At 39.5% G+C, this 21,524-nt stretch overlaps 2 protein-coding genes across 2 annotated transcripts in view; one reads left to right on the top strand and one right to left on the bottom strand.

Annotated features, from left to right (window-relative positions):
* The window catches only part of vwa8 (von Willebrand factor A domain containing 8), a 70,536-nt gene extending 62,929 nt beyond the window's left edge, over nucleotides 1-7,607 (bottom strand). Inside the window, exons 1-4 of the mRNA XM_038721375.1 lie at nucleotides 7,209-7,607; nucleotides 4,442-4,519; nucleotides 4,201-4,331; nucleotides 3,747-3,857 (exon numbers count right to left, since the gene is read on the bottom strand). Coding sequence (XP_038577303.1) covers nucleotides 3,747-3,857; nucleotides 4,201-4,331; nucleotides 4,442-4,519; nucleotides 7,209-7,347 — 459 coding nt within the window. The 5' untranslated portion in view covers nucleotides 7,348-7,607. The remainder of the gene's footprint in view (nucleotides 1-3,746; nucleotides 3,858-4,200; nucleotides 4,332-4,441; nucleotides 4,520-7,208) is intronic.
* Nucleotides 7,608-9,018: 1,411 nt separating this feature from the next.
* The window catches only part of dgkh (diacylglycerol kinase, eta), a 60,551-nt gene continuing 48,045 nt past the window's right edge, over nucleotides 9,019-21,524 (top strand). The window contains 1 exon segment of the mRNA XM_038721376.1: nucleotides 9,019-10,439. Within this exon segment, the coding sequence (XP_038577304.1) occupies nucleotides 10,158-10,439 (282 nt within the window). The 5' untranslated portion in view covers nucleotides 9,019-10,157.

Raw genomic sequence — 21,524 nt, 5'->3', positions numbered from 1 at the left:
TAAATCTGAATATAGGGCTCCAAATCAGCACAGGGCTCTGAGGAATACTTGGATGTTCTAGTTAACACACAAATGCACACCTCCTACGATACCAAACTATTCTCAAAAAGACAAGCTTGCTAATTTGCGCCCACACACGTCTTCAATCCCTCACACAAAATAAGTGTCAGATACTGTAATGAGTACATAAACTCACAGATCACACCCGCAGACACATATGAATACACACAAAAACTAACTACATCTCCTACAAGTTTTATCCAACACACCAACTCATAAACAAGCACATGCCGACTCACACGGACAAACACCCTTCCCACATTTCATTAGCTGGCACAAAATTCCATGAGATTTGAGGAAAACCAGAAATAAGTAGTCTCTTCACACTTATTTGTACCATCAATACTGTTGTATCTATTCATGAGCTGCTTCCATGGAAACAGTGGGCACCTGTTTTCATTTTGATGAGAATGTGGGAGGTGAATGAGCCTCAGGGAGTTGAAGGGGTTGGCTAGCTTTCCTTTTCGCAGGAATCAGAAAATGTATCAACCCAGCCTTGTGTCGTCAGTGGATAAGGACGAGTGGACAGAGAGGCAATGATTTAATCATTCAGAGACCGCTTCCAAGACTTTGGACCACGAGATTACCATGACTATTTGTCAAAAGTGTTAATGTCCCGTTTAGGGTTAGGAAGCAAGATTATGTGATTGTCCATATATGTTCACTCTTGGGCCCCATTTTCCATATGTGCTAATGCAGAAGGCAGCTTCATACTGCTACCTCACTTCAATATCATGGGAGTTGTGCAGCTCCGATGTGTATGAATGTTAACTTCTGTTTCTGAACGCTAATGTCTGTTTCTGATGAGCAGTTGGCACCTTAGACTCTGCCATCAGTGTATGAATAGGAGGAGACTTGAGTGGTCAGAAGACTAGAATGGCGCAATGCAAGTACATTTACTCTCTCTCTCTCTCCTTATTTCCTGTCATCTTTCTAATGTTGCTGTCCAGTAAAGGCAAGTCTAATTTCTGTAGAGTAAGTTACTGACAGTCAATATTGTTGCCAATGTTTGTTTAGCGGCACACCAAATCAAACTCCCCTATTATTACTTTTACCGGTGTGTGACACCTGAGCATCATCTGGTCTATGTGCAGAAAAGCAAAACCATAATTATGCTATTTCTAATCACTACGCAAAGAGGGTCTCTGATCTTTAAAGTGCATGCTGGGAATTCTGCCACCGTAGATTTAGGAAGATGTTTTTCCCAAAGATTTTTTTCTAAATGTTTAATCATATTAAATATTTAATAATTTGCACAAAAACCCATCATTCTTTAGTATGCACACTGATATTTAATACATATTTGACACTTTAATATATGTTTTTCCCATTTCATGCTCAAAATTTGCTAAGAACTGGCAGGTAGTATGGAACCGGGACACAGCTAACAGCTAAATTCTGTTTTGTGGTTCTTGCTAAATGTCACCACATGCCCCAAAATGGCCTACAGATAGAAAGCACATGCTGTTAACAGTCAAAAAAGGCCTTTTCATGAAATAGACTTTAATGTACTACAGTTAGAATTAAAACAATGTTTCTGACTTTCAGTCTCATGAACGTCTCCACTTAATTTTGTTTAGAATAAGAAATTGTTAATAGTGTTTTCATCGCAGACAAAATATGTAATTATTTTACATAATTATGTACAAAAACAAAATGTTCATGGTTGTGTCCTAGCTTACAGTCCTCTATATAATGGTGATAGAAGTAATTATATTCAACATAAAAGGTATTTGTGTTTTTCTGGAGAGGTCTATGCGGGTCTTTACACATAAGCACAGGTTTTTTTATAATAAAATTGCAATGTCACATCATTTTTAGTAATGCTTTCCAATTATGGAACCCTGCCATTCAATTTCTAAAAAGAACTAACTATCAAATTAGAAAAATTTGCCAGAGCCAAACAAAACTGCAACATCAGCAGGCTGGCAGCCCTAATGCTTCATCTGCACTGGCACATAAATAGGGCCCCTTACCTTCTATTAAATTATAAAAACCACTCAGAGATGCAGTGGCTGGGGTGCAGTGCAGTGATGCATCCACTGGAAAATCTATACATTTACAGTACATACGATAAATATATATAATTGTAAAATACCACTTTCTTCATTTACCACTATACTACTGAAGAAAGTGGAGTGACACTCCACAGAAACCAAACTCCACTCACACTGTGAGTGGTTCTGTTCCAGAAGAGCAGGTTTGTGTGTGAGGTCTAAAGGATAAATGTGCTGAGAGTAAAACATAAAAAACTTGTTTCCATGGAGTTTATATTTAAAGTGTTATGCAACTGATTTTTTTTTTTTACACAGATGAAGCCACATGCTAATTAGCTGTGGATAATGACATGATTGAGTAAATGTTAATTATCACAGATTATCATCATTTGTCACTGCTGGCTCCTTGAAGCTCAATGACAGGGGTTTAATGATCAGCCTTATGTGGATTTTGTTTTTATTTTTATTTTTTATTATTGCTGTTTTTCTGTACCCGTGAGGAATGAATGGAGATGAATGGAGAACAGAAAGTTCTCCTAAGAGAAACCAGCCTTGATAATGAGGAACTGCTGGTCTCCATGGTTACTTGACTTACAAAGTCAACAGAGTGTGGGGGTGTTTGTTTGCATAATGCTTGATCGATCACAAAGTGGTATGGAAAAGAACAGAACGGAGTGGTCAGGGAGGGCGCCACTGTTGTGATGTGAGTTTATGTGTTACTGTAACTGAACGCCTTGTGTTTGTGTGCTTCAGAAACAAGTAGAGAGGAGAAGGCATGCTCAGTTATTATTCCACCCTAGCGGTAGTCTAATGATGTTTAAGTGATGGAAAAGAGATGTGCTCCATGTTCCGATTATTGGTGACTTGCTTTCAGTATTTAGCCAGAACCCAATTATTGTTATTCTAAATTTGTGTTTTAGGTCTTTTTTTATCTAAACCATTATGAAAAATAAAGATTGTTTGTAATGGTTTGTGACAATCCATTGTCTTTTGAAAACTCTTTTAGTAAAACTATCTCACTTTGTTGTATTGAGCTAGAAAGGCGCCAAGGACCTAATATGTGCTCACATGCTGTTGGCTAAAATGGGATTTGTTCTTGTTTTCTCCTATTCCCTTTGCTGCCGTGCATGTGCCCCTTCTGTGTAGTGCTGCAAGCTTACTGTACACTTAGCTCTACCCGCACTACACAGATTTATTATAACATATTCCAAATGCTTGTGTGGATGAGAATAATGATGTGCAATATAATTATAATGATCTGTTTTTGAATCTTTGGTTCTAGAAGACATATCTTCAGCCCCCTGTGTAGGAAACATAAGCCAGGTGAAATTGTGAAAGAAGTGACAGAGCCTATGTATTTTAAAAAGACTTCCAAGTCTTTTCATATTGGACAGATTCAGGATTCCTAATCAAGCAATAATAGAGAAGGTAAGGAAACAGATTCAAAGGAACTCCTGTAAAAGAGAATCATCATCTCAGTAGAAATGTTAAAAATCCATCACAAGAGTAACACATACAGACAGACATCCACATTCATAGAAAATGTAGTGAGTGTGCAATTGCTAATGTGGCAAATAACTTGATATATCTGGAAAAGAAAATTTTACACCAACTTGGGTTCATTTCAAACCCTGATTGTCAGACAGTGTATGAATCCAAAGAAAAACTATAAGTTCTGAGTAGATTTACCTGGTCTATATAGAAGGCTGTCCCTGAGCGGATCTCTCTCCTCTGTTTCAGGTCAGTCTCTGTGGTGTCCCTGGACAGAGCAACATACTCTACTTCCCGTTTGGTCAACTCCTGGTCAACAAGGGAAAAAGTTGGCTACACACAGCACTTCAGAATCCCATGGAAAAGTTTCAGGCTTTTGTTGTACAATAAAAAAATTATGTGAGGATTTTGCAAACAAATGTCACAAACTCAAACAACAATAACATTTTTCAAGAGGTGAGACATTAAATAACATATACAATATGAATAGCATTTTAGGTATTGCAACGTATCCATAAGCAGTGATAAACAATTTCATTCATATCTGAGATTGGGTTTCTGGGGTATTAGGTTTGTTAGAGTTTTACAAATACTTGAATACTCCCACATGCCATCATTTGACAGCTTGTCTGTGTGTTGTGTGTGTACTCACGAGGTACTGCATAGCTATGGATCGTCTCAGGGGTCCTGGGGGACCAATAAGAAACACATCCTGGCCCAAAAGGTCTTTCTGCATGATCCATCGTAGGTGCTGAGCCACTGTCTGGGATAGGGAGTCTGAAACTAGCAAATCCCAAACAAAATTAAGTTTAAGTAACTTATTTTATTAATTACCACAGTTTTCCTGTCATTTCACGCAGATGTATTTTGTACACAGACTGAAAGTTACATACTGTGTTTAACAGGAACAAGTTCTGGATTCCGGGGTGTTTTGAGTTTGTAAGTGATCTCTCCAATCGTCACTGTGCCACCTGCAAAAATCAGGGTCACCAAAAAGTCTTTCACAGACAATGCTAGTGATAATCAGTACAGTATCAGCTGCTACTGATGCTTAACCATCTGTGCTTGCCATTAAATGTTTGAGTAACAATATAAAAACACAGGTGGTTAATATTTGATTGCTGAATAATAGCCCTCATGTGAGCTTCTCATGTACAGTGGGGAGCATTTTCCTACTTACAAAGCATGTAGAGATCTGTAATTTTTATCATAGGTACCCTTCAACTGTGAGAGACGGAATCTAAAACAAAAATCCAGAAATCACATTGTATGATTTTTAAATAATTAATTAGCATTTTATTGCATGACATAAGTATTTGATACATCAGAAAAGCAGAACTTAATATTTGGTACAGAAACCTTTGCTTGCAATTACAGAGACCATACGTTTCCTGTAGTTCTTGACCAGGTTTGCACACACTGCAGCAGGGATTTTGGCCTCCTCCTCCATACAGACCTTCTCCAGATCCTTCAGGTTTCGGGGCTGTCGCTGGGCCACACGGACTTTCAGCTCCCTCCAAAGATTTTCTATTGGGTTCAGGTCTAGAGACTGGATAGGACACTCCAGGACCTTGAGATGCTTCTTACGGAGCCACTCCATAGTTGCCCTGGCTGTGTGTTTTTGGGTCGTTGTCATGCTGGAAGACCCAGCCACGACACATTTTCAATGCAGACAGGCCTGGACATGCGCTGGCTTGAGCAGGGGGACCTTGCGTGTGCTGCAATTTAATCCATGACGGCGTAGTGTGTTACTAATGGTTTTCATTGAGACTGTGGTCCCAGCTCTCTTCAGGTCATTGACCAGGTCCTGCTGTGTAGTTCTGGCCTGATCCCTCACCCTCCTCATGATCACTGATGACCCACGAGGTGAGATCTTGCATGGAGCCCCAGACCGAGGGAGATTGACCGTCATCTTGAAATTCTTCCATTTTCTAATAATTGCGCCAACAGTTGTTGCCTTCTCACCAAGCTGCTTGCCTATTGTCCTGTAGCCCATCCCAGCCAGTTTTATCCCTGATGTCCTTACACCGCTCTCTGGTCTCGACCATTGCGGAGAGGTTGGAGTCTGTTTGAGTGTGTGGACAGGTGTCTTTTATACAGGTAACAAGTTCAAACAGGTGCAGTTAATACAGGTAATGAGTGGAGAACAGGAGGGCTTCTTAAAGAAGAACCAACAGGTTTGTGAGAGCCAGAATTCTTACTGGTTGGTTAACATGCAAATTAATTATTTAAAAATCATACAATGTGATTTTCTGGATTTTTGTTTTAGATTCCGTCTCTCACAGTTGTAGAGTACCTAAAAAGAATTACAGACCTCTACATGCTTTTTAAGTAGGAAAACCTGCAAAATCAGCAGTGTATCAAATACTAATTTGAGATTTGCATTGATGGAGTCACAGAGCAAAACCCTTAAGGTTGTTTGACAAACCTTACTGCTAAATTCCTAAAGGAGTTGGCAATTCTAATCCAAATAGTATTTTTTTTCTTTTAAAGTCTGCTGCACAATTTCTCTAAAGGCATGTTGACATGGAGGACAGCAGGACAAAAACAGGTGTAAATAATAAAATGAATGATGGCTGCTTCAGTTTCAGTGCTCTGGTATTGCACATAGTGTATCATTGTCACGGATTATACTTGAATTGAATGGGGCCATCGTTGCTGCTGTAAGTAACACCTGTGGTTTTCCTACTATGACAGGTCAAAATGTCGATATAAACTATAGTAGAGGGACACCTACACATTATTTTTAGAACATCCCATTCTAAGTCCAAAGGCATCAAAATAGAGTCAAACAACGCCAAACACAAACTGTATGTACAATAGTGTATTTTGTGCCATTCTGATAAATATGAATGATAGAAAATGACATAAGTATAAATTAATGAATTAATAAATGCTGAAATATATAACTGAATACAAAATAAATTGAAATTAAATACATTTTGGTAATAAAAAAGGCTGTTTGTGTATTTTTACATGTATTTATTTCTGTTTTTCCACATTTATTTATCAATGCTTATGTCATTGTTTAGTCCTACAAAAATAAAAGAGTCTTTAGGCAACCTGGATAAGTCTTTAAAAGAGCAGCAAGTGTAAGCAGCTTTTGTTTGGTTTGTATCTACCTTTGAGAAGAAAAACAACAAAGTATGCATTTTAGTTCTGTGACTCAAATGTAGACATTTAGCTCATTATCATTGCAAAAATGTCAAATATAAAGACAAATAGTATTAGTTACAGTAACGTTAAAGGCTACAACTGAGGCTAGCATGACTTTTACCTAATTACTTTACTACTAATTACCTGACTTTAACCATTAACCTATTTTGCCCTTTCGCCTAGTTTTCCATGTTGCTAACGTTACTTCCAAGTCATGCTCACGTTCAATGCTAATCGAACACTTTTTCATCTTGTTGTGTTCAACTTGTATAATATCACATAAAACATGTAACGTTAGGCTATAACCACCAGTATTTGTCACCTAGCACGCAGAGTAACGTTAGAATAGCTAACGATTGGTAATAATAGCTGTTGTTACCAAATCCAATAACTATGAACAAAATGTTCTCGTTTCTGACTAACTTACACATTAGCTATTTCCTTAAACGTGTGCACTGTTTTTCGCTTGCTGTGTAAACTCGGTTATAACAGAGAGGTTATTACCTGAGGCTGTGTTGAGGAGTTTGACCTCATGAGTTCTCCACATCCAGCCGTCTCTCCCCAGGACAGCACCCAAAATACTCCGCAGTCTTCTCGCAGCGACGGCCGCTGCTGTGCCGCTACATAATATCTGGGAGTGCATACTGAGACTAAGCTGCTGCCATCCAACACATATTATAAAACATATAAGTCCGCACGCTTCTCATTTAGCTACGTCCTGACGGCCTTATTCCCATTTCATAACATCTGTCGGCTCATTTTGTGGGACTCGGAAGATAATAAAAGACGGACTAACGTGTCCGGGGCTAAAGTCTTCCGTAGTGATTTCACGTGTTTATACAAGTGTTCCTACTTAGTGTTTCAAACAGATATAACAACCATGTTGCGAACAGTTTAGTTTTTGAGCTGCTTTCTTTCGTGAATAAAATAATAGAATAAATGTTTTGTACGAATAAGCCTGTCTTGTGACCTCCAGCCCTAGAAATAATACTAACACAGTATTTAGGTAAAAGCACTTATTGTAGAATAATTTAATTTTGATAATAAAGACACCCTGTGACAGTGCATGTTTGTGTTTGGATTTCTGTGTCTGTGCAACATGTCTATGTTACGTTTGAGTAGCAATTCAACACTAAAATCAGCCCTATTTTACAATAGGCCGTGGTATGTCCAAAGTAGTTCTCCCTCCAAGAACTGATCTTAAATTACTTAAATTGTTTTATTTTATTACCGTAACTCACATAGGCTATGTGTTTCTCTCTGTCGCAAACCCTTCTACATAAATTATGCAGTAAATAATAAACTATAACATAAATCCAAAACACAGATAAATTTTTTTATTAATCTAATTTATTTAGAGATATGTTATATAATTACGCCCAAAACTATTTGCTTTATGATCGAAAAAAGAAAAAATATTAGATTAGAATTGATGGCCTCCCTTGTGTTCTTCATGCTCCACACTTTTAATAGGCTACTGTTGTGAAATGAAAGGGCTGTTTTCTAAATTTACATAACTTTACCCATTGTTTTTTATTTCTATGTAGCACATTTAAGAACAAAGAATTTTGCTTTACAAAAAAAGGAACTAGACCTCCAGTCCCATGAAAACGTAGCCTGTAGCCTAGGCCTAATTATCTAAATAAATAGCCTAAATAAATGTGTGTTAGTCTTTGAGTTCAAAGAAAAGTTCAGCGAAGAGACAGAGAGTAAATGAGATTGTAGGCTATTTAAAACAAATGACATGGAGGAATGGGGGGAATTGATCTCGATTCCTACATTGAATTAGCAAAGGCAATACATCGATGACGTCATTGTAATTACACTCACCTAGACACGGAGACTTACTCACGCGCACTCGCACATTGCTATATAGCTTGAGCACACACACACACACACACAGAGAGAGACACACACTCACTCTCACAAACTGGAGCTGCACGCGTGTGATCCCCGGCGGGCCGCGAGGAACCGCGCAAAGCCGCGCGCGGTTAAGCGGGTTTGACATTTATCACGTGGAGTGCGGATAGGCTCGGCCCTCGAAGGAGCACAGCGGAGGGAAAGGAGCAGGCAGGAGGAGAGTTGCAGTGGAGGGAGCACAAGCCGAATGAAATCTTATATATTCCGTGCGCATATGAGCGGTGGAAGGGCAGCGAGGCAGGTTGTGAATCCCTCCACCTTTCCTTGATTCGTTTCATTTCTCCCCGGAGCGGACAGAGAGGTCCGGGACTATGGAGGATGTCTACCATTACACCCGCAGCCCTGCCTGGGAGGAACTGGTTAGTAAAATTCAACACTGGCTACTTTTTGGCACTACGAGCCTGCACGGTTTCCAATTAGAGGTCTTCCTTTAATGCACTCATGCGTCTAGTGGTCTGGTTTGTAACGTTACTAAACTTCTTCGGAGGCGTTTCATCCTCTTTAATAGCGTGTTTGTGATTTGTGTAGTGGGCTGTCGGTCCAAATAGGCTACCGTTTGAATGTCAGATAAGGATGTCTTAATCTCTTTATAAGTGTTGGTTAGTGTAAAATACGAAGTCAAACGCATTGAGTTTTTACTTAGCCTATATAGCCTAAATGACTACATACATTGTTTGTATGGAACGGGGACTTCGCCCTAAATCGGGGGTAGATTTTCAAAAAGTTCAGACACTATAGGCTACCGTGCAAATTTCCTTATGATGGAATCATAAGGTCTTGCCCACTGGAAATGAATATTAACTCTGTCATGTCAAAATAAATTAGTCGTTCGGTTAGGCTTTCATAGACCAGGAGTCACTCACCAAGTCTGCGAAAATTGGAATTTTATATTTTTGGTGAAATAAATCCGACGACTTGACTCTCTCAGGCTCAGTGGGCTATAGTCTACAGTAGGTCTACATAGCCTAACTGTGTGCATGCAAACATCTCAAATCACAATTAACAGAAAAGAAAATATAAAACATAGATTATAATGAGAGTAATGTTACCTTTGTGTGGATTAATTGGCCAGTTACTGTGGCTAATGTGTGACTGTAGGCGACATCCCATGAGTGCAGCTTATTATTGATTTATTGTGATATTTAGTTTTAGTGGTCACTTGAACAGTTCTTGAGCATCAAAGTCTTGTCTGTCTTGTAAGAAAGAAAAAAAAAGAAGAACGGAAAGCAGTTGAGACAGCATAAAATGTTTGTGGCACTGCTCGGGTGCAGTGTTTGTGTAAAACAGCCGCTAGGGTCTGCCATGCCACGGACATGTCCACCGGTTTACGGAGCGCACGAGGCGGTCTCTAGCCTCAGTCTGGACTGGTCGCGCGCTGGCTGGAGCCATAACCACCAGCCAAGCAGGGACTCGGGGTTCTTATATGCTGCGGAGCCCATCCCCTCTCTGCCGCGACATGCGACGTCCCCTATGCGTTTACCAGCCCACACACTCCAGAAAACACAGCCGTCTTTATCATAGAGGCAGTGAGAGATGACAGCGAGGAGAGACGCTTCCCAGCCGCGGAGCAGCTCTCGCCTCCAGGAGAGGAAGGGAGCGGCGGACCGGGCGAAGGCTAACCCCGATTGGTTTTATCCCTCCCTTCGACAGGAGCCGGAGAAAGGGCCGGCGTCCGCTGCGGGGATCCATGCACATGTGGTGGGGGCTGTCGCCGGCTCCGGTGCAGCGGACGAGTCCTCTGACAGCGAAGCAGAGCAAGAAGGCCCCCAGAAACTCATCCGGAAAGTGTCCACCTCAGGACAGATCAGGAGCAAGGTAAGACACGTCCGCATCTTCCTCTTTCTCTGACTTACTGTAGATTGGATGTTTGAATTTGGAGCGCTGTGTTTATCGGAGTTGCAGTCTAACCTACCTGCTGCGGGCTGAGCCATTCAAGATAGATGTGTGTTGTGGATGGAGTTTGTTGCTTTTAGGACCTGAAGCACACTGGCCAATTAATGGTCTGTAGCCTACTGTTTGCAATGTAGGCTTATGCAGGGCTCCTGCAGGCTGATGCATGGCCCAGGACTTTATCTTATTTAGATGTTGGAATTACATAAACAAAAACAGACTTTCTTTTGTCTGTGCAAAATAGTGGAAAATTTCACAAAAACTTACTTAAACCTGTTACACTTTCATCTTTATAAGTTTAAGCATGTACCTACAAAGTAGAACAACCTCAGTTAATTTACAACTCATTTCATTTATTTCATCTTTAAAGTTCACCTGTGATCCTAGTAATTGATTAGATAAAGATATATTTGCATCTCTTTTTCATTCTTTCCTGCAACACACAATATTATTTTGACTGTAACGTCATTCTAATGAATCCATCACAATAAACCATAAAGCAATTATGATTTTAGAAAACACACAAATATATATTTCCTGTACTATATAAAGCGTAGCAATATGCAATGGACGTTTTAAATTAGTTGAAGTGCTTTACAATCAAACAACAAAATAATTTTGATGTCCAGTTGCCCTTGATTTGAATCCTCCTTGGATAAGAGGATGCTGAGTTACTTTTTACCTCTGACACCTAAGCTTTCTTGGCCCACTTATCTTTTACACTGTAAAAGAGAGCTGTTCTCCCACACCAATCGATCCACTTAATTATTGACAGCTCCACTCCACCCCACTTACATTATTCAGCATGTCGGTATATTTAGAGGCACTGCGATGTCTGGCTATACCTTTCATATGCAAATCCGGTGAGTGTAGTGCTGCCTAGAGGATATGTTGCACGGTTGCGACCAACATTATATAATTTTTGATGAGTCACTTACTTACTTTTTCAACAAATTGATGAACAGTTTTGTCTACAAGTTGTAAACGATTAATGACAAAATATCCATCTGAAATTACTGGACCTTATTTTGTCTGACAACATTTAAAACATTTTTTAGTGAGTTGTGTCAAAGGCAAGCAAATCCTTACATTTGGGAAGCAAAATCCAGTAAATATTTGGTACTTTGAGTTGATACATAATGGATTACCGAAGTTGTGATAGTTTGAGTTAAAGCATTATTATGTTGTACTCAATTAGGATCCAGTCTAAAGGGCGATGTAGGCTAATATACTGTGCAAGTGTAAACACAGATCCAGGTGATGACCGTCCCTCAACAGCTGATGTTTTGATGTTTGACATTTCCTGAAGGATGGTTTATTGTAAGTAGATTTTTCCATGCATGCAGTGATTCTTTACTCACCTGTCGCCTCTTAAATTACATCTGGAGTTTTGAAAGTGGGTGAAATCAGGTTGATATGAGTCGTGATGTATACTCTGACACTGCATTGGTTGGCAGAGAGCCCAGGTAGACCTAATCTGTTCTGCTGAAACATATACGGCAGGTTACGTGTCACACTAGAATTAGTTTCTACTGCTATCACAATGAAATAAAGCACTTCAACTGTAATTGTATCAGTGTGCTTAGCATGTTGACATTGTGCTCTCAAAGGTCTCAGAGTTGTTGTGGTGTGGGTCAGTGGGCATTTTTCTGGAAGAGTGTGTGTGTACGCTGACTGGGAGTTACTAATGGATCATGCAGACACTGACTCACTGAGTGCTGTTCCACCGCGTTGTTTGCTCAGCTCTGGACTGTGTGTGCATGTGTACGTTTGCCCATCACATCATCTATGTCCGTCCCTCTCGCTCCACTATCTCTCTGGTTCTTTGGTTGCCGCAGACAACCATCTTTCGCCCCTCATTGTCCGACTCCACGGCAGTGCTGCCTGTAGCTGGTTTGGTTGAAGGGGCCATCTACTATCTGCTCAGATGAGCCATCTCTATGTTTCCATTTAGTTTCAGATTTCAAGATAAACATGTCATTAAATCCAAGCAGACAAGGAGTGAGAGAAAAATTCAATTCTATTTTATGAAAATCAAGATTATTTAAATTTTAACATTTTATGAAATTCTTAAAAATATCCTTTTTGCAAAAAAGTTAATTCAAGAAAAATAACACTTTTACACTGTATCATTTGTTAGCATGGATATTGATTGCAGTGCAAGTCTTAACTCCTGACAGAGGAGAACTGTTACTGCGGTGCTGTCCTTTGTTACTTCCTTTGCACCTGAAATCATTACGGCTAGTAGCTAACTTTTCAGTTTAAATGACTGATGCCACTATGTACTTGTATAAACTAATCATGGCAGATCAATATATTGGCAGCTGTGAATAGTTATTGTTGTTGTTGTTGATGAACGTTTGTCTGTAGAAGAGAGGATATACTTTTATAAATTTTTTATCCTGCCTGCCTGATCTGATATTTCTTGTCAGACAGAAAGTAATGGGTTTGACCGCACATAGAAGGAATTTTATACTACATCATAAAACACTGTCATTTCCCTCTTTCTTTCTCATGTAGTGAATGAACTAACTATATTGTTGTGCATGCATTACATATTGTAATGATTAAACTACTCAATCACAGTAAACACAAAAATATCTGGTAGAGTTAGACTACATATTGCTCAAATATGTGAGTTTGTATATAACAGTCTTTTCATTGCCTCTTCTCTCCTGTCATCTCCACTCTCAGCACCCTCTCTGTCTTGTCAGGGTGTGCTGTTGCAGCTGAAGAGAGCTTATAAACTTGTGACTAATGCTGTAGCTGTGTGATTGAAAGCAGAGCTAATGGCATGTCGGAGCCTGCTGCTGCTGCTGCTGCTGCTGCTATACAGAGGACTGGGGAAGCTCTGCAAGCCTGACACAAAATAATCCAGATCAGATAGGTGCTGAATTAGATGGGGTTGGAATGAGGCATTGTAGAGAATATTCATCTTTGGTCCGTATTTCCCATGCATTGGAAGATGTGACAGTCTGTGACTTACATTTATGGGAAGCATGGCTGCCTTTTTGGATAAATACTCTTGAGTATAACTTGACGTGAGTCAATTGGTGGATATTGGTTTTGTTTATTTAACCTTTATTTAACTAGGAAGTCTTGCTAAAGAGACCTGGCCAAATGGCAGCATAGGCTAGATTACACAATATCCACATGCAGATTTTTTCCTATTCAAGTTACCTTACCTTTTGGTAATATTTCCATGTGGAAGACACTCAAATATGTAAGCATAAGAAAGAGAAACATGTACCCAAAGCCTTCATCTAAGTGTTGTGTTTTTTTCCTTGCACTTCCAAATGAGAACATATAGACAAATTCTCATTCCTCCTTTTCTTTACCGAAAAATTGGACTGAGACTACAGGCTACATCAACAGCAAATTTACATTTAAACATTTAATTTCAGTTAAAGATGATTGATGAGAATAGGTTGAAAGGAACACAATCCTGTAGATAAGGGAATCTCTACTTCTCCCCTATTACTTTATTGGTTGGTGTTGAGTCATTTTCTGTCCAAAGCTGAAGCTGAATGTAATTGAGGCAATTGTATGTAAATTGTTGGCCTCGACAACATCACTTAACATCCCCTGTATCCACTTGATGCATGTGCACAAAGGAGATCACAGAGAGGAATTGCCCCTTCCCAACTACTGGATTGTAATTTTCCCATCACCATGGTGAAACTTTAGCATGTGGTGGGAGTTGGAGGAGGAAGGGTACAGAGTTACAATTACACCCAACATGGAGGACAATATGCCAAGACTGCTAGAGGAGAGTGGTGGAGGTGGAAAAAATAGAGAAAGCAATTGAGAGATCCAGCACTGGTCTCAAAAAGAGCTTTAAGACTAAAAGACTTGATTGTTCTGGCTCCACAGGCACACAGTCGTACTCAGGAATGACAAATGATTCGGTAATGGAGGCATAACAGAGTCTAACTGCATGGAATGATTCCTGAGACAGTGGACTTCTCTCAGCAGCCAGTCAGCATCCACTAAAACTAAGGACAGATAAGTAAGCAGTCTTCGTTATGGGCTGACCAATTACAGTCACAACAGTTTAGTGTTATCAGTAATTAGTTAAATCTGCTGGACATGGATAGCTTTTCTTCTGGCAAGCTGAGATATCTCTCATTTTTGTACTACATATATGTGAATAAGTGTGTGTACGTGTATAGTTGCGATACAGAGCTTTTGGTGGCCAAGGATCTGATACCTCTACTGCAGGCTGGTTGTAATTCCATGGTGGTGGGTCTTTGGGTTACCCGTGTTTGTTAAAGAGGTGGTATTATGCTTTTTGGCTTTTTCCCTCTCCTTTATTGAGTTATATACCTTTTTGTGCATGTAGCAGGTTTGCAAAGTGAAAAAGCTCAAAGTCCAGCCCAAAGGGAGTTCCCATCTCCCACAGAAAACTCTGCTCTGAACTGCTTGAAAACAGCTTGTTTGTAGTCCAGCCGTTTCCCTTTCATTCCTGTGACGTCACGGGGATGAAAGCAAAATGTGCGTCATATAACGCTCACCAAGCGGCTACTCCGACACGCCCTCAAAAACACCGGTGGAAAAACAGTGAGCTGCAGCACACCTCTCCTCTCCCTTCCAAACACTAGCTACCCTCCAGGCAGTCAATGAACATAAAGTTGTTACTGTGATGTAGAGACAGAGTTCAGTTAAAACTTCATGGATGAAAGATATATTTGTTACAGATTAATAATTCACCACTCTGAAACTCTTGCTCCAGTCTATGTTGCCAAGCTGGTCGGCAACGTGTACAGCTGAACCGAAGCCGTGTTTACTGGCTTCTCATTGGCCTGCCCCTCTCTGCTTCTGTTTGGTTAGTAGTCCTTAACTGGGAACTGCGCATGTGCAACTCCCAACAAAGATCCTTTAGCGACAAGATGTATCACTCCATAGCTAAAACGAGGCCTTCAACACAGGGTGAAAAGAGGAGCTGCAGCAGTGTGCAGTGTAACAAAAAATATGGTGTTTTTTGAAAATTAAACCATGTGAACCTGTTCTGGTACAACCCCTAAATAAGATTTTGAAGCTGGAAATGAGCATAATACCACCTCTTTAAAGAAGACATTTTGGGATAAACTCTGATTCTATCCATCTATCTATCTATCTACAGCCTACAGTCTGTTAGCTTAGCTTAGCATAAAGACTGGAAACAGAGAAAAACCACTGGCTCTGTTCAAAGGCAACAAATCTGTTTACCAGCCTATGTTGTTTGTTTAATCCATATAGTGACATGTTGGAGTCTTTTCTGGTTTCCTGGCAACCCCATGGTGACCACAAGTTTCCAGTGAGTCACTACCAAGAAATAGGCACGAAACCCAAAACAATACACTCCTGTTTTTTTTGAGAGTCGTCAATAATCATCCATAAAGTGAGTGATTCAAAGGTTCAGTGTATAATGTTTAGGAGGATCTATTGAGAGAAATGTAATGGTTTTATATAACTATGTTTTCTGTGGTGTATAAAGACCTTATGTAATGAACCGTTATGTTTTTATTACCTATAGAATGAGTAATTTCTATCAACATACACCGCAGGTCCTCTTACTTTGAAGTTGCTATGTTGAACCGCCATGTTTCTACAGTAGCCCAAACTGACAAACTGCTACAGAGCGTGTTTCGTCACTACGTTGAATACATACAAAAAATAGTACAAGTAGTAGTAGTAGTAGTGGTAGTACTAGTGGTAGTCTGGTTTATTAGAAGTAAGAAGAGAAGTGAAATTTGGACAAATGGAGGACTACACGTATTATTTAGCACAAGAGCCGACAGAGCGTGTCGGCCACCGTAGCTTCTCCTGCGCGCTTGCAAAGGGAGGGCTGAGCGGTGACTCATGGTGCATTCATGTGGTGTCGGAATAATGGTATAGTTTTTTACTGCTGAATTTCCAACTGCCATTAGAATTAATACATTTATTATAAAGTACTTATTTCGTCCAACGAGCTAGTGAATACACATGGAGCCATTTGTTGCTTTTGGCTACCATCGCCAATAGATGCCACTAAAACTTACACACTGAACTTTTAATACCCAGCGAGCATTCTACAGGCAGTGTCATAGAGAAGATGTGTAACTGTCCATTAAATGAGACTAAAGTTTTCACAACCATTCAGAAGAATTATTAAGAGCACCAGAAGCCTCTGTTACAAAAGACTAATGAAACAATTAGTCTGTCAACAGAAAATTAATCTACTATATAAACTATATTGATAATTACTTAATAGATTTGAGTAATTTTTGAAAGACTCTTTTATATGGGATACCATTCTATATCTTGAAACGGAAAAAAAGGTTGAAGTCTAATAAAAACGGTTTTGGAAGATTGAAACAAAGTTTTGAAAGGCTGAAAAAAATCTAAACTTTGCAAAGATTTTTTCCTATTTGCGTTTTGCTCCTTCAAAACTGCAGCACTCATTTTACAGTGCTTGCAACTGTGTGGGCAGATCTCTGAAAAGTGGGTGTTGTAAAATCAGCTCTGAAAGAACAGTCTGCAACACAAGTGCAAATGTACATCCACAAAAGTTTCAGAACAACGATTTGCACTTTCAAAACACAAACTAAGAACAGCGGAGAGCAGTGACAAATCTGAAACTGGCAGCGTTATGAAGAAGGAAAACTTATACAAAATAATGTTTTTTCAGAGATTTGCATTTGATGATATTCATCCCATAATTTTATATCATTGTAAAATAAATGTATTTTTTCTGTGGACTTTGGATTGACAATTTACACTATTAGAGTAAATGATTAATCGATTGACAGAAGATAATCAACTGATAAATCAATAAGGACAAAAATCACAAATTGCAGTCCTATTTATGTTCCCATTTATTCTTATGTATCATTAGTGCAATTTCAACCATGTTTTCATTTGATCCCTATTATCCAACATTTAGGACAATATTAGTGGCCTTGCAGATTTCTAAGGATTGTCATTTTAAGAATCTTTAACCTTCACGCTTCACATTAAAACAATTACATTAACCAGGGAAGGAGGTGGAAAGTCAAGCACTTTTATTAGATTAATTAGGTAGAAACCTCAGTGAGGCCCAGAAGGGACTTGTGATTAATTTAAAACAGCACTCTGGAGCTTTAAGGTAAGAGAGTGAGGCTGTATACCATTAGTATAAGGAGTCTACTGTTGACTGTAGTTAGCCCTGGCTGAAGTTTGTAGATGGTCAGGTCCTGCATGAACTAGCTATGTGAGTAAGCTGTTTAACTGACTGTCTGGGTATCGTCAAAGGCAGGACGTAGGTCTACTCTGCTCTCTTCATTAGCCTTCCAGGGAACTCCTGATCTGCTCTTATCCACCAACCACAGCTGCTGGACTCATTTGAACTGCCTGTGCCTTTGTCCATTGTATAAGCATGTGTGTGTGTGTGTGTGTGACCCTGTCAGTGGTCAGGCAAAGTGTGGGTGTACGGGTACATGGTACTCAGGTTACTCATTTCTCTGTCTCACAATTTAGCAGAAGAGAGGAGCAGTGCACAGAGGCAAGCAGAGGGACTATTTATAGATCACTTCTGGCCTACTTGGCAACAGGAAGGAGAGGAAGACAAGGAAAGGAACTATGGAGGCCAAGGAGGGACAAAATAGAAAATAGAACATCCAACTAGAGCAAAGTCACTTCCTTCTCTGGCTGGGCAGAGAAGATTGAAGTTCTGCTTTGTGTCTTTGGCGGCTCAGAGTCTGAAAGTTTCTCTTCTGACATTTAGCACCAAGACAACATCTCTGGCTATTAAAAGTATGACTGTCTCAGAGTGCGGTTGTTGTCATTCCAGGTTGTGAGGTATTTCTGTCAGTTTGCTGAAGATGACGGCACCAAGGAAACCACAGTACACTGTAGCTGGTAACAGTGTGTTTTCCTGGAGATAAAAAATAAATGTACTTGTTAATGTCAATTCTTACCCATTTAATCCCAAATTTTTCCCAGATTTGAAAATATCCAAATCATGTGTCATTAGTAACGCTTTGAAATTATCAATCACTGTTTTTTCAAGTTTACATGGAAAAGTGGGTGAAAAACTGTGTTTATGGTCAGTCACAATTGTGACCAGTGGGATCACGTGTTGTATCCTGAATAAACTAATATCTCCTGTGTTGTCGTCAAAATTTCTATGAATCTCAGTCCAGTAATAACACATTTAAAACTGTCAAAATGGCAATCGACTACTAATTGACTACAAGAAAGTCTCAACTCAATGCCACATACATCTGGAATGCTCGGAAATGTACAAGATTAAGAGGACACTAAGAACTTGCATCAAGAACTCAATGGGGCTGACAAGTCTGGACGCCAACTCAAAGTCAATGCGCAATTCACTACAATACTTTACTAACCTTTTGTTTGGGAGGTTTGATGCAGTCATTCTTTTGTCATTGTGCAACCAGTAGGTAAACAGCTCTGGTCATGTGACAGTTTACACTAAACATGTGACACTGCACACATTTCATTGAGACCCTTTATTGTTTCAGTATTTACTTGAAATGCATTAATACATCATTCAGTAACATTTTTAGAGCCTTATAAATGAAAAAGTTGTTTACCTTTGTGACTGATGGGATTAAATGGGCTAACACAGCTAATACGCTCTGTGTAATGACTCAATCCTCGGCGTATAGTATGCAGCACAGTTACCTACTCTGTGTGTGTTTGTTTCAGTCAGTCATGACTTATTCATTAAGCTTCTCAGTCATCACTATACCCCCCTTTTCCAGTTGGATTAGCCAACCAGGCAACTGATCGCACTGCCTACAATATCTGTATAGTTCACATATTGTCAAGAGTGGCATTGAAAGGAAGAGCCATTACCAACGTTCTCTCTTGTGTTTCCTAAATGGCAGTTCTGTTAGAATGAGAAACTGCTTAGAGATCCATGAATGCACTCTTTAACCTCCGGTATTCTCCGGTAGTTCAACATGTTTAAATGAGGAGATGACTTCATCTACCATGCTGCTGTATTCAGTCCCACTTTGTTTGTAGTCGCAGGCAAGCAAGTCCTTATAGGGTAGTCAGCATTGAGGTATTTCACCTTAATCCACCGCAGGAATTTGGTCTTCAGGCCGTACATACGGAAAGTGAAGAAGGGAATTAACGTAGGTAGATAGCTGTATCAGAGAATTTGCAGTGTGTCCTCTTCCTGCGTTGTTTTTTCCTCGCAGTCATCGTCTCTGTCAAAACAGGCAACGCCAGAGAACTTTACCGGAAGAGTTTTGTTAATACAGGCTTCATTTTGAATCGTAATTCCTTTCTAGTGAATTTAAAGTAGCCCTTACGTTTTTAAATAGACCCCCTCAGATTCTATCAAGGACCCTTTATTTTGCCTTTTTAAAAAGTGGAATTCCACTTCTTTTCACTTTTTCATGTCACAGTTAATTTACTAGTCACTGGGACTTCAGTTCAAACTGTGAGAACAGGTATAGTACAACATTTTCTCTGGCTTTGGAAAGAGCATTATTCGGGACATCACATAAGTAATCATGGCTTGGACTTGGAGAGTGCCAACGTTACAAACTGGGTGTGGAGAAACATGGGGTTTTGTCAGTATTTTTAAACCTGGGCCCTATTCTCACACCTACTGCACGGATTCCAAAACAGGTTTAAGGTTTAAAATACTAAAATTACCATTTAAACATTGTGGAAGGGCCTAATGAAAGATGAGGCTGCTTTATCCCAAACTTTATGAACTGCAATGCAACATTGCTGCAGTGCTACTCTTCAGGATCACATCGCCTAAACTGCAAAAGACAGATTTTTCTTTCTTAACCTTTAGTTGAATTTAGCTGTGTAGATACTCTGGATTTAGTTTTATTTTGCCAGGTAGATATCTTATTCGGGGATTTCTGCGCCCCGCCCCAATGAAATTCATCTGTCATTTAGTTTTTTGTTGCTCTCAGGATTGAACACTGAGATTCAAATAAAATTCTGCTATTCAGTGTTTCTTTCCAGAAACAGTTTCAAAACTCAGGGTAATCAGAGATCTGATTGTGAACAGTTTATATTGGAACTACTTTTGACAAATGTAAACTAGGGCTGCTACCAAGTTTCTTTTTAAAATAGATTTATCTGTAGATTATTTTCTCAATTTATTGTTTAGTCTATAAAAAGGTCAGAAAATAGTGAAAAATAATACCCATGACCATTTCCCTCAGTGATGTCTTGTTTCAAAACCCAAAGATATTGAGTTTACAGTCAAATATGGCAAAGAAAAACAGCAAATCCTCACATTTGAGGCACTGGAACCAGAGTATATTTTGAATTGAATACATGACAGAAACAATTTTTCACTCATCAAAATAGTTACCGATATTTTTTTTCTGTCAGTTGATTAATTGACCAATAAATTCAGACATAATGAAAACTGGTCTATTCTGATTCTGTTCTGGCTCTATTCCTGGAGAGACATATAGTTACTAAATTGTGTTTAATGGAGTTTTATTCGTGTTTTGGGCACCTCAAATCAAAACTCCATTCACTTCAGCTGTACAGGGGTGAAGGGTGAAATCTCAGAGAAATATATTTCAAAGTCGGGACAAATGAAACTAATTCCACAGTACTGACATGCCTAGACACCACAAGAGGTAATATAATAACAAAATAGGTATTTGTAATTTGTGTGAACCAAGCTGTGTTTGTGCCTGCTTCATCCACTGTGACATGCCAGACCAGTGTATTTGTGTGTGTGTATGTGTGTGTGTGAAGAGTGTATCCACAGTGAGCCTGTATTCTACAGCAGTGTTTTCTGTGTTTAAGTTGACACAGCTGGTGGGCAGGATGTCAGTTTCAGGCCTGTCTCTGTTTGTAATTCTCCCCTTAGAGAGCAGTCTTCCTTTGCTATAAATAACTTCTACATATGTGTGTGTGTGCCCCACCTCTCCTCTGTGTGCCCAGATTGAATGATGTTCTTCCACGCAGCATTTCCATCTGTGTGTGTGTGTGTGTTTATGTGTTTTCCATGTCCACTGTTCCATGTCTCACTGTTCCATGTCTCACTGTATTTGC

Source organism: Micropterus salmoides, unplaced genomic scaffold (genome assembly GCF_014851395.1).
Source record: "Micropterus salmoides isolate LMB-PRFRI ecotype aquatic unplaced genomic scaffold, ASM1485139v1 Ms_hic_scaffold_15, whole genome shotgun sequence".
In the NCBI taxonomy this organism is placed as follows: domain Eukaryota; kingdom Metazoa; phylum Chordata; class Actinopteri; order Centrarchiformes; family Centrarchidae; genus Micropterus; species Micropterus salmoides.
The sequence above is the reverse complement of the archived record's forward strand: the minus strand, read 5'-3'. Positions and strand labels throughout refer to the sequence as shown.